This window comes from Dipodomys ordii, unplaced genomic scaffold (assembly GCF_000151885.1).
Source record: "Dipodomys ordii isolate 6190 unplaced genomic scaffold, Dord_2.0 Scaffold44, whole genome shotgun sequence".
Lineage (NCBI taxonomy): Eukaryota > Metazoa > Chordata > Mammalia > Rodentia > Heteromyidae > Dipodomys > Dipodomys ordii.
In genome coordinates this window covers 8,708,037-8,720,501 of record NW_012267260.1, presented here as the reverse complement: position 1 = coordinate 8,720,501, position 12,465 = coordinate 8,708,037, and the positions used below count along the sequence as shown (strand labels likewise).

The window sequence follows — 12,465 nt, the reverse complement described above, 5'->3', positions numbered from 1 at the left end:
GGGGGTCGCGGGGGTCAGGTGTGCGCGGCGGGCGTCCGCGGCCGGCGCCGGGCACACGCCGCCCAGGAAGTAAACAACGTCGGGCGTGATTGCACTTACTACGCGTCAGGCTGTCATCAGGAGGGGAAACTGAGGCACCGCGCGGCCGGCCAATGTGTCAGAGTCCTACAGCTGGCGAGTCTTGGGGTGATTCAAACCCGGGAGCGAGGCGGGCCAGGGCCAAGCCCCCCACCGCCCGGGCGGGACTCCTCGGAGGACGCGGACCGAGTGGTCAGCGAGGCTCGGCGTCCCGGGGGACACGGACGCGGGCCATCCGCGGGAAAATGAAGAGATTGGAGGCTCCGGGGCGCTCCCAAACCATCCGCCCATCCGCATCAGCCGGGGAGCCGGTCGGCAGGTCCAAGCCCCCGCGCAGAGCGAGGTGTCGCGGACTCGGCGGGCTCCGCCAGGTGGGGCGCGTACTCAGCCCCCTCGGGGCCTTCCGGGAGCCTGCGCTGTGAGGAAAACAAGTCCTCCTCAAAATAGGTTTAAACCCGTGAAGCCGACGGCGCCTTTTCCAGGCCCACAAGCCAAAAACACTTGGCTGACAAAAGGTCACGTGAGCGGAGGGACATCGGAGGTCCAGCCATCCACGCCCCTGGGCTTCGGAAACGCAGTGCGGACTGAGCGCCCCCGCCACGCCCCCGCCACGGCCACGCCCACCAACCATCAAACCACGCCCCCGCAGCGCCCCCGCCCATCGCAAGTGGCTCCGCCCCTCGACTACAAGTCCCATCCGCCCCGCGCTCGCGCACATTACGCCACGGGAAGATGGCCGACACGGCGGCCGGAGCCAGTGGCTCCGGAACGGTAAGGGTTGGAGGCACAGAACCAAAACTGAGGGAGTGTGGGCACGGACTGGGCAACAAGCTCATACCCACGAATCGAGGCCCACAGTGAGCTCCTAGAGCAGAATGGACCTTGTGGCCATACGCCTCCCCTCCCCATTCCCCAGGGACTTGGCAGCGGCCTCCTAAGTTGAGGTGCCCGAGACTTGATTGGCTCGTTTCCGGTGGGAGGTGGGAACCCGGAACACCTTCTGATTGGTTGGAACAGAACGTTTTTTCCCTCTCATTGGTCAGCTAGAGTCGGGAGGGATTCCCGTTTCAAAATATTTAGCTTCCCTGCATTTCCGTGCTGCTTACCTTTGCCTGTGTTTTCCTGGAATCATGTGGTGTAAACTGTTTAATTTTTCCTTTTTAATGAAATTATATTAAGATGGGAGGAAAGGGAGATCTTGTGCCCCCCCTTTGGAAAGTAAATATATTAGTTCAACTCCATGCATGTTGTGTATTCTGATAATCTGCTACCCTAGAAAGTGTGTGTGTGGTGGGGGGGGGGGACCGGGAAACCCCACCAAAATACTCTGCCATATATCCTGTTGGAACGCTTCTGTCTGCAGAAAGGTTGTCTATTTAGAGCATTCTGGGTGCTCAATTAATACTCAGCCAGGTTCTCAAAGTCAAAAACATTAAACAGTGATTATAAAGAGGATTTAGCTAAAGAGCTTTTGCTTGCCATTGATGGTGTGTGAACTACCTGATCACATCCTGTCCTGTGGTTGAAAGTCTTTCTCTCTTTATGGGCTGCTGATTCACAGAGATCAGGAAGTAAACAGTCCACCAACCCTGCAGATAACTACCATCTGGCACGGAGAAGAACCTTGCAAGTGGTTGTGAGCTCCTTGCTGACAGAGGCTGGGTTTGAGAGTGCAGAGAAAGCATCTGTGGAAACACTGACAGAGATGCTGCAGAGCTGTGAGTACCAAGACACACTAGGCCTTCTTTGAGTCACTGCCAGCATCAGTGCCCTGGGTTGTCATGCTGTTAGAGAGGACTGAAAGGGGGACTGGGGAAAGCATGGTGTAATTTCTTACAGGCCTTAGAATAAAGTAAGTCTGGGTGTAAATCATCACTCTGCTGTTTGATAGCTTCTGAATCTCACATTCCTCGTTTGTGAAATGGTATAATAATTTGTTCCTCATGAAGTTTTATTTTGTGTGTGTGCCCATACTGGGGCATGAAAGTTCCTCAAGCTCTTGCTTACCTTTCTCACTCAAGGCTGGCACTCTACCATTGAGCTACAGCTCCATTTCCAACTCTTTGGGGGTTAATTGGAGATAAGAATCTCTCAGACTTTCCTGCCTCTGCCAGCTTCAAATGGCAACCCTCAGATTTCAGCCTCTTAAATAGCTAGGATTACAGACAGGAATCACCTGATCCTAGCTCCCTAGCTAGCCTTGAACCATGGTCCTCCCAATCTCAGCTTCCCAAGTGGCTAGAATGTCAGTCCTGAGTCACCAAAGCCCAGGCTCCACCTCTTGACTGTTTGGACAGTACTACCGCCCACATGGGTGAATCTGCTTGAGTCCTTGCTTTCAGTTTATTTGTTTGTAGACCCTGAATGGAATTGCTGGCCATTGTGTGTTTTAAGTTTGAGAACTATGAGTAAGACCCTATGCCCTTGATCCCTCCACAGACATCTCAGAAATCGGGAGGAGCGCCAAGTCTTACTGCGAGCACACTGCCAGGACTCAACCCACACTGTCAGATATTGTGGTCACACTGGTTGAGATGGGTAAGTAGTTCACCTCAGGTTTCCACTTCTTCCATTTAGCCAAGAGAGGGAGGACTCTGTTTTCTTGTTTTTTCTTCCTCTTCTTCTCCTTCTCCTTTCTTTCTTTCTTTCTTCCTTCCTTCCTTCCTTCCTTCCTTCCTTCCTTCCTTTCTTTCTTTCTTTTCTTTCAGTCCTAGGGCTTGAACTTCTTTCTTCCTTCCTTCCTCTTTTTCTTTCTTTTTTTTTCTTCATCTTCTTCCAGTCCTGGGGCTTGAACTCAGAGCCTGGGCACTGTCCATGAGTTTCTTTTACTCAAGGCTTGCACTGTACCTCTTGAGCTACAGGGTTACTTTTAGCTTTTTTCTGTTTATGTGGGTACTGAGGAATTGAACCCAGGACTTCATGCATTCTAGGCAAGTACTCTACCACTAAGCCACATTCCCAACCCTGTTTGCTTGTTTCTTAGGCTTCAATGTGGACACTCTCCCTGCTTACGCAAAGCGGTCTCAGAGGATGGTCATCACTGCCCGTAAGTTCCACACGCGCCCCCTCCCCCCCTTAGCCTTTAAAAAGAATGTTAGCATCCATCCAACTTCTTGTTCTTCAGCATGCTCTTTTACATAGCAGCCCTGACTAGAAGCCACCTTCCTATCTACCTAATAGCCTAGATTATTGTATATGGGGGTATTAGTCAAAGTTACACAAGGTCACAGGCAGGGTTACTCAGCAGAGCTGGGAATTGTGGGGAAGTGATCATCTCAGATCCTCATGTCATTGAGCAAAGTATAAAGTACCTTCTATTTAGAAAATTGTGGTCCAGAGAGAAAAGGTTGTTCTAACCATCTATGATTCTGTTGCAGCTCCAGTAACCAATCAGCCAGTGACTCCCAAAGCCCTCACCGCAGGACAGAACCGGCCCCACCCGCCACACATCCCAAGCCATTTTCCTGAGTTTCCTGACCCCCATACCTACATTAAAACTCCGGTGAGTGATGGAGCCGCCCTGGGGACTCTGCCGGGTGTAAAGCAGTCTGTTACTCCTGAGCCTCAGACTTGTGTCCTGAAAATTCTTTTTTTTTTTTTTTTTGTCATGGATCTTGAACTTGGGGCCTGGGTGCTGTCCCTGAGTTCTTGTGCTTAAGGCTAGCACTCTACCCATTTGAGCCACAGCACTACTTCCAGTTTTCTGGTGGCTAATTGGAGATGAGCCTCACAGACTGGAAATGGTGCTATGGCTCAAGTGATAGAGTGCTAACCTTGAGCTGAAGAGCTGAGGGACAGCGCCCAGGCTCAGAGTTCAAGCCCCACAACTAAAAAAAAACCTCTCACAGACTTCCCTACCTGGGCTGGCTTTGAACCACAAACCTCAGATCCTCAGCTGCCTGAGTAGGTTTATAGGCATGAGCCACCAGCACCCAAGCTAATAATATAATATTTCACGTAGCTCCTTTTAAATCCATCTGGGCCTGGGGCCAATGGTTCATGCCTGTAATCCTAGCTACAAAGGAGCTGGAGCTCTGAAAATCATGGCTCACAGTCATCCCAGGCAGACATATTGAGACTTTTATATCTAGCTAACTAGCAAAATGCCAAACTGTGTGGCTCAAAGGGTAGATAGAGCACCAACTATGAGCAAAAAGGCTGAGTGAGAGTTGGAGTCCTAGTACAGGCACATAAACACTGCAGCACTTTCAAGGCCCTGTCTGTATACGTCAGTGGGTGAAACGCCTTAGCAACCATAAGGCAGAGCCCCAAGGGGATCGAAGCTGCTTTGGCTCACCTTAGTGTCTTCGCTGTCCTCTCTTTAGACCTACCGAGAGCCTGTGTCGGACTACCAGGTCCTACGGGAGAAGGCGGCATCTCAGAGGCGAGATGTGGAGCGGGCGCTCACCCGCTTCATGGCCAAGACGGGGGAGACCCAGAGCCTTTTCAGGGATGACGTCAGCACCTTCCCATGTAAGCCCCTCTCCCCCCAGGGGCCCTGTCTTGCCACCTGAGACCCTCACCATCTTCCCTTTCTCTCAGCTGGGTAGGGAGAGTTGGCTAAGCTTCTGTCTTTCTCCTGGATGCACTTAGGTTTCAGATTTCTGGCTCCTCTACCCAGGTCTTCTCCTGTCCTGGAGCCATGATCCTAAAACAGAAATCGCCTTGTGAGCTCGGCTGCTGCAGGGACTTTGAGTTTAGGTTTCCTGGAGAGTAGCTGAGCCTGCCACAGATCTGAGGGCTCAGGGTGAAAGGGACGCTGGGATCTGGGCCAGTTGCCCATCGCGATGCCCTTGCGCAGGTCATCTTTTATATAACTACATCGCAGCAGGATTTGGTGGTGCTAACCAAGTTGTTTGTTTCCATAAGAGGTCTCAGGTTCTTACCTCAGAGGGCACCAGGGAGATTGGTTTGGGGTTGGTTCATTTAGCAAACCTTATGAAATGTCTGTTGGGTGCCCAGTGCTGGAAAAATACTGGCCAAGAGTCACCAAGTGACAGATACTGGCGCCCTGTTTTCCTTATGTCATGGTATTCAGTCTTCCGGAGGGCCTGGGAGTTAGGGCCTGGCAGCAACCTTTGCAGGAAGCTGAGGCCCAAACAGGAGAGACATAAAGTAGCTAGCTAGAGGTCATGGGTTAATATGTAGCATTCACACCTCCTTTTGGCTGCCTGGCCACATTAAAAATAGTATTTTAAATATTTATTTGTTTAGAAATTGGGGTCTGAGCCTGGCACTGGTGGCTCACACTTGTGATCCTTGCTACTCAGGAGGCTGAGATCTGACAGGATCCTGGTTCAAAGCCAGCTGGGTAGAAAAGTTCATGAGACTCTCTTTACTCCAGTTAACCAATAAAAAGCCAGAAGTGGAAGTGTGCCTCATGGAAGTGTGATAGAGCATCATCAGTGAGTGAAAAAGCTAAGGGAGAGTTCAAGCCCCATAATCTGTAAAGGGAGAGGGAGAGGAGGAGGAGGGAGATTAGAGCATTACTATGTTCTGACTTGGCCTCAAACAACTTTGGGCCCAAGTGATCTGCCTCAGCCCCCTGAGCAGCTGGGACTACACGTGCGTGGGTTTCTTATTCTCATTCTTACTGAACTAAAGCTCTCTCTTTTTTTGAGGTCATGGGGCTTGAACTCTGGGCCGGGGAACTGTCCCTCAGCTCTTCAGCTCAAGGCTAGTGCTCTACCAATTGAGCCACAGCACCACTTCCGGTTTTCTGAGTAGGTTTATTGGAGATAAGAGTCTTACAGACTTTCCTGCCGGGGCTGGCTTTGAACCCTGATCTCAGCCTCCTGAATAGCTAGGATTACAGGTGTGAACCACCACCGTCTGACTCCATACACTGTTTTTAAGTTCAGTCTGTGGACCTAAGTCCTTTGGGCTGGAAATATCAGTATCCCTGTTGGAGAAATGAGGCTTGAGGCAGAAGATCCCAAAGCCAGTGATGACAGGCACAGGTAAAGCCACAGCCTGGCCCTGAACCATGGTGAAAGGGAGTCCGTGTTGTCTCTGGGTGCTGCTCGCTGATGGTCCTGAGACTTCAGGCAGCTGCGGGGACTCTGTGACGTGAATCACACCTCTCTCCCACCCAGTGATCGCAGCCAGGCCTTTCACCATCCCCTACCTGACCGCCCTCCTCCCCTCCGAGCTGGAGATGCAGCAGATGGAAGAGACCGACTCCTCCGAGCAGGATGAGCAGACAGACACGGAGAACCTGGCTCTTCACGTCAACACGGTGGGTCCCCGCTCTGCCTGCCCTGGACTACCCGAAAGCTCATCCCCTCTGCCCTCCCTCTAGGAACTGGACATTCGGTAACCCTGGCCCCTGGCTGGATGTTAGATGCCAGGCATTAGATGCTTTCATGATGGCCCAGGAAGAGCCATCCCCTGGCGGGCTAGGTCAGAGCATGAGGTAAGTCCACTGGATGTGAACCACGACTGCCTGCGGACCCCTGAATTCTGAGAGGCACCGTAAAAAGTGGGAGGCCCCGCCCCTTGGAGCCAGACTGACCCAGCTTCAAATTGCAGTTGTGCCTGGATTAACAGGTGTGTGGCTTGATTGACTCACAAACCACCGAACATGCGTCAGCGCAAGTAGGAATAAAATAGAGTATCAGCCTACATGGGACAGGGGAACCTTCAAAGCCAAAGATTCTTACAACAGTACAGAGACAGCCCTTCTAACTTAGTAATGCTATTTGCAGGGGCAGGGGCAGAAAGTATAATTGTACGCTTCATAATTCAGAAGTATAATTGTATGCTTCATAATTCACCAAGGGGCAGGTGGCGCCAGGTCCCCCTTATATTGTGCCCTGTCCTCCCTTTCCTTCACAGAGCCGCTGTCTCAAGTCTCTCTCTCATGGGTCCCTCTGGACACAGCACTCTTTTGGTTGTTTTAAACTGGAACAGCAAATCACCAAAAGAGCTTTCCTGCCCTTTCCCCTTTCACTATACACATCTTGGTAATCACTCCACCCCGGTATGCTGAGCGCCTTCTTACCTTTTTCGCTGCTTCGTAGTATTCCACTGTGTAGATGTCATAATTAGTCCCCTGTGGACGTTTAGGTGGTTTTCTGTCTCTGGCAATGACAGATACCATTACAGTGGATTAAAAGAGGCTTTAAATTATGCTTTTAGTGTTGATAACAGTACCTCTCAAGGACTGTTGCCAGGCTGTACTTCTTTTGAGCCTAATTGTAGTTTCTCCATGTACTTGAACATGAAGGAATGATTCATGTTAAATTAGTGTGCAGTCAAATTTTATTCTACATCTGAACTGTCTGTCTGATGCAGGCAATCCAAATATCTAAACTTGTACTCTTAGGGAAAATGTACAAATTATTCCACAAGCATTTATTTAGCACCCAAAAATCGGTGCTGTTCTGGCTGCTTGGGATAAAACCGTGACAAATACAAAACAAACCTCTGCCTTTTAGGAACTTGTGTTTGGCAGTGGGAGAGAGGAAATAAACATAACATATGCCTTCGTTTTGCACAGAACCAGAGGAGGTCCAGGGGGAGGATGCGGGTTTGGGTTTAAAGCCAGTGCTCAGGGCTGCATCTGAGCAGAAACTGGAGAAAGCAGGGTGGGGATAGGGTGGCGCATGTGCATATCTGGGAAGTGTCTGGGCAGGGGGCCTGAGGATCAGGGATCAAGGCCTTGTCGGCTGCTTTCAGAGCTGGTGAGGTTAGACATTTCTGAGCTTGTAAAAGCATCACTGATTCAAGGGAGGGGACCTGAGAGGGAGAATGGTGAGGAAATCTAGGCAAGAAATGGTGGTAGAGCTAGCTAGATGCTGCTGATAGCCTGCCAGACTGTAGTTAGTGGTGGGCAGAAGGGAAAGCAGGAAGGACTGCAGAGTTCAGTGGCATTGGAACAATGGCACTGCCATCACCCAAGATTGACGCAGGGGCCAGAGAAGAGCTGGTCAGGCCCTGGAGACCCTGAGGCACGTTAGGAATGCCCAGAGAAGCCGATGCTGGAGTGGAGGTGCTGAGTGAGCAGCTGGCTGAACTCACGAGCGCAGGAGAGAGATGAAGAGACAGATTGGAGTTGCTGGTCTGGCAGTCTTTCTCAGCCATGATACCGAATAGGTTTGTTGGCACTGGTGGACTCCATCTAAGTCCAGCCTGTGCAGGCCCAAGGAATTCCTCCCAGGCCCTCTGCCACCACCTTTTCTGCAAATCTCTTGATCAGTTGGATGTTTTAGTTTTTGTTTTTTTTCCATCTGAAGCCAGGACTCAAACTTGCTGTTTGATGCTTTTTTTTTTTGGTCAGTCGTGAGGCTTGAACTCTGGGCCTGGGCACCGTCCCCCAGCTCCTCAGCGCTACTACTTGAGCCACAGCGCCACTTCCGGTTTTCTGGTGATTCATTGGAGATAAGAGCCTCACAGACTTTTCTGGGCTGACATTGAAAAGTGATCCTCAGATCTCAGCCTCCTGAGTAGCTAGGATTACAGGCATGAGCCACCAGCACCCGGCTGAGCATTGAACTTTTGTGGAATCCATGGAACCAGTTGGCAGCAGTCTCAGTATTCTCCCATCTTTGACTCAGAAGGAGCTTTAGGCCTCCTGGAAATGACCTTGAAGTCACCTTGGAGACAGGAAGTGGACCATAGAGAAGTAGCATTATAAAGGAGGAGGTAGATGCTACTCCATGAAGCCAGTAAGAATTTGAGGAAGGCTGGCTTGTGGCAGACCTGTGCCTGGCACTTGACCTGACACAAGCCAGGTTGGTCTTGGCTTTCATTTTGAAGAGGGGCTCCAGAAGGCCCAGAATGGCTCCAGGTCTTATGGTCCCACTGGGACGGAGCAAGCACCCAGGTCCTGCGGGACAATGGCTCTGTGCAGAGGACAGACTTGGTGGACAGGCCGAGACACAGTGCACCCTGGGAAAATGTGTTTTCTCCAGCAATCTGGAGACAGGTGTCTGCACCCTTGCCAGCTATCCCTTGTGGGGATCCTGCCTTTCATCTGGTGCCAGCTGACGGTGGCATCCTCATGGAAGGCTGGGGGAAGTGTGCCCTCCTTTGCCTCCAGTTGCCTCATAGAAACCTTGGCATGCCTCCAGGGGGCGCCACCAGACCAGCCCTCCGTCAAGACTGCGCTATGTTTTTTTGGGGGGAGGTTTGATTCTCCACCAACTGGTGCTGCTTGCTGCTGCTGCTGCTGTTGTATGAGATAAGAGTCTCACAGATTTTCCTGCATAGGCTGGCTTCAAATCTTGACCTTCAGATCTCAGTCTTCAGAGTAGCTAGGATTATAGGCATGAGCCACTGGCGCCTAGCTTGCTGCTTATCTTAAAGAACAGGAAAACAGAATATATAAGAGTAGAAGAACCAAACACTCAGACTGTTGGGACAATTTTTAGATTTTCAACCCATTACCCTTTCTTCTGTGTCCATCCACAGTTGTGTGACTTTTAAAAAAATGATTGGGATCATACCAATTGAACGTAAATATTTCTTCAAAATCACATTTTCCTGAAAACAGAAACATTAACAACAACAGAGGGTCTGGGAAGGTGGCTCAGTGGTAGAGCGCTTGCCTTTCATGCATGAGGCCCTGGGTTCAATTCCTCAGCACCACATACGCAGAAAAAGCCAGACGTGGCGCTGTGGATCAAGTGGTAGAGTGCTAGCCTTGAGTTGAAGATCTGAGGGACAGTGCTCAGGCCCAGAGTTCAGGCCCCATGACTGACCAAAAGCAAACAAACAAAAACAACAACAACACAATCCCACCAGAACCCAGATCACAAATGACACATTGGTACCTGCAGGCTCTGTTCTGCCCCATTGCATTTCTCAGGAGCATGATAGTTGGTACCTTGCCACAAGTACTAGATATTAGAGAGCCACTGTGGCTTTGTCAGCTTGGGTCTAGGAAATGCCTTCTGCATGTGATTTGTCTCTCTGGTCATTCTTTTTCTCGCCATTGGACTGGGATTCATTTGTCTCTGTCCCTCCCCAGTCTGCATCTTTCTAAGTCTGCATGTCTCGCCTGCCCAAGCTCCTGAGCACTCTGCCATGTGCTTCCCTTTGTCAAAGCCAATAGTCCCAGCTTCCCGCTGCTACTTGTAGTCATTGCCTGGGCCTCGTGACATCTAGGGTGGAAGAAAAAAAAACTGGAAAGAAGGTGGCTTCCAATTTCAATGAATGAGACGTGGATGGTAGTTCCTATGAGCATGATCTCTTGCCTTATGCTACTGGTGTTTTGCTTTATTTCGGCTTTTGCTCAAAGGACGATTCTGGAGCTGAGAAGGAGAACACTTCTGTCCTGCAGCAGAACCCCTCCTTGGCAGGAGGCCGGAACGGGGAGGAGAGCATCATTGATAACCCCTATCTGCGGCCCGTGAAGAAGCCCAAGATCCGCAGGAAGAAGTGAGTTGGAGGCCGGGGTCCAGCGCCCGCCCCCATGCAGCCTGTGTGTTCCTTGGCAGGAAAGAGGCCTCACCCCTGGGTGATGGCTGGGGAGCATGGCTCCGCTGAGCGCATTCTCCCCGTGCCTCTCCATATCCAGCTGCACGTGCACCTCGTATTGCTCGGTGCATGGAAGTGTTGTGCAGTCCAGGGACGGCTCCCTAGCAGCCTGGGGCTGCGAGAGCCAGCAGGGGCCAACAGGCAGCCTCCGTGCTTCTTTTCTTTCTAGGTCCCTCTCGTGAGCGGCAAAAGAAGCTGGCCTGGGAGGGCTGCAGACTCCACCGTCCTGCGAGAGGAAAAGCCACCGGAGGGAAGAGGAGAGGGGACCTCCGTGTGGTCAAGCTGAGACCGCAGGGTGTGGTCCAGCATGATTTTATAGCAAAGCTTCTGTTCACATGACCTGTTTTGGAAGTGGAGCTGTGGCTCAAGTGATAGAGCACCAACATTGAGTGAAAAAGCTAAGGGACAACACCCGGGCCTTGAGTTCAAGCCTTAGTACCAGCATGCTTCCTCCCCCCCCCCAAAAAAAAAAAAGTGTGTGTGTATGTGTGTGTGTGTGTATACACACACACACTTTTTTTTTTCTTCTGGATGTTTGTGCTGAGGAAGAAATGACAGTACAAATGACATTTTCTTGACCAGGCCATGCTGCTGCATACCCAGGTACAGGGCTACTAGAGACCCCATTTTTATCACAGGACTTGATTTCTTTGCAGCCCTGAAGAGCAGGAGAGGTGGCAAGAAAAGGAAGCATTCTTTGCCACTTTGCTTGTTTTCCCATGGTCTTTGCCCAGTGTGTTTGGTGTCACAGGTCCCCGCATTAGCTCACAAATCATTGATCAACCCAGAACCTCCTTCTGATTTCTCCTCTGGATCATGTTGAATGCTTGCACGGGAAGCTGGCGGAATCAGGGAGCGTCGTGAGCAGATGCATTAATGTGCAGGACGATGAAGTGTCAGGGCTGCACTGATTGTCTGGCCAGCATTGGATAAAAGTTTCTCAAAGCAGGGCCACTGGGAGATTCATCATCTGTCGCCCACTGGGCACTGTGACCTGCCCCACCCAGGCAAGGAGCCAGGAGTGGGGGTTATGTTATGCTGTGACTTGAGGAGCCCTGGATTTGAAGCGGTGGAAAAGGACATGGAGTAGGGGGAGCTGGGAGCTGGACTTGGCCTTGATGGTGAAAGTTGAGGACCCGGCCAGTGTACTAGAGGCCAGGATGGATGGAAGGCCGCAGTCCCTGTCTGCTGGCAGAAGTGGGCTCCGTGGGCCAAGCCAAGGTGTCTCCTTGAGAAGCAGATCTGAATCTGTTCAACCTCGTCACCTCCTCTGAGAGGCAGCTTCTTCCTTGAGGAACCCAGCAAACGAGGAAACAAATTTTTAGGGAAAGTGCTGGGCAAGCTGCTCTCTTTTGGCAGGATGGGAAGGAAGACGTTTATGACAGTGCAAAACCAAGGAAGGCAAGTGCCAGTGGCCCCTGGAAACTGGCAGAGGCCAGACACAGTCCTTCCTGAACTAGAATGGAATTTGATTTGATTTTTTTGTCAGTCATGGGGCTTGAACTCAGGGCCTGGGTGTTGCTTCTGAACTCTTTTTTTCTCAAAGTTTAGTACTCTACCCCTTGAGCCACAGCAGTACTTCCAGTTTTCTGGTGGTTCATTGGAGATAAGAGTCTCACAGACTTTCCTGCCTGAGCTGGCTTTGAATCACGATCTTCAGATCTCAACCTCCTGAGTAGTAAGGATTGTGGGCGTAAGTCACCAGCGCCCAGCTTTTTTTTTTTTTAAGTAAGGATATGAACTCAGGACCTTGAGCTTGCTAGGTAGGTGCTCTACCACTGAGTCAGGCCTTCAGCCTCTTGGGCTGGAATTTGAATGTCCGTATTTAACTTCTACCCCCCTGGGAAGCCATCTCTTACTCCTCTATTCCCATGGTGAATTTGGATCGTGTAGAAGAAACTGCAT

At 50.9% G+C, this 12,465-nt stretch overlaps 2 protein-coding genes across 3 annotated transcripts in view; one reads left to right on the top strand and one right to left on the bottom strand.

The window, feature by feature from the left end:
- The window catches only part of Ccnd3 (cyclin D3), a 71,673-nt gene extending 71,053 nt beyond the window's left edge, over positions 1-620 (bottom strand). Inside the window, exon 1 of the mRNA XM_013019207.1 lies at positions 100-620. The gene's annotated coding sequence lies outside the window, so the exon portion shown is untranslated. The remainder of the gene's footprint in view (positions 1-99) is intronic.
- A 113-nt stretch (positions 621-733) lies between these two features.
- On the top strand, positions 734-10,975 carry Taf8 (TAF8 RNA polymerase II, TATA box binding protein (TBP)-associated factor, 43kDa). Of its 2 annotated transcripts, XM_013019050.1 has the most exons (9): positions 734-849; positions 1,640-1,796; positions 2,518-2,616; positions 3,062-3,124; positions 3,456-3,580; positions 4,404-4,551; positions 6,174-6,316; positions 10,322-10,461; positions 10,730-10,975. In XM_013019050.1, the coding sequence occupies exons 1-9, from the start codon at positions 811-813 to the stop codon at positions 10,740-10,742; spliced, it is 927 nt and encodes a 308-aa protein (XP_012874504.1). In that variant the 5' UTR covers positions 734-810; the 3' UTR covers positions 10,743-10,975. The 2 variants fall into 2 exon arrangements, with proteins under 2 accessions (XP_012874504.1, XP_012874505.1); XM_013019051.1 differs by lacking the exon at positions 10,730-10,975 and having other exon boundaries at positions 10,322-10,465.
- Positions 10,976-12,465: the final 1,490 nt, after the last annotated feature.

Excerpts from the sequence above, each read along its gene's own strand:
- Taf8 (XM_013019050.1), top strand. The coding sequence starts at position 811 with ATGGCCGACACGGCGGCCGGAGCCAGTGGCTCCGGAACG. Across the intron at positions 850-1,639 it reads GAGCCAGTGGCTCCGGAACG|AGATCAGGAAGTAAACAGTC; the intron begins GTAAGGGTTGGA and ends GCTGATTCACAG. Across the intron at positions 2,617-3,061 it reads GGTCACACTGGTTGAGATGG|GCTTCAATGTGGACACTCTC; the intron begins GTAAGTAGTTCA and ends CTTGTTTCTTAG.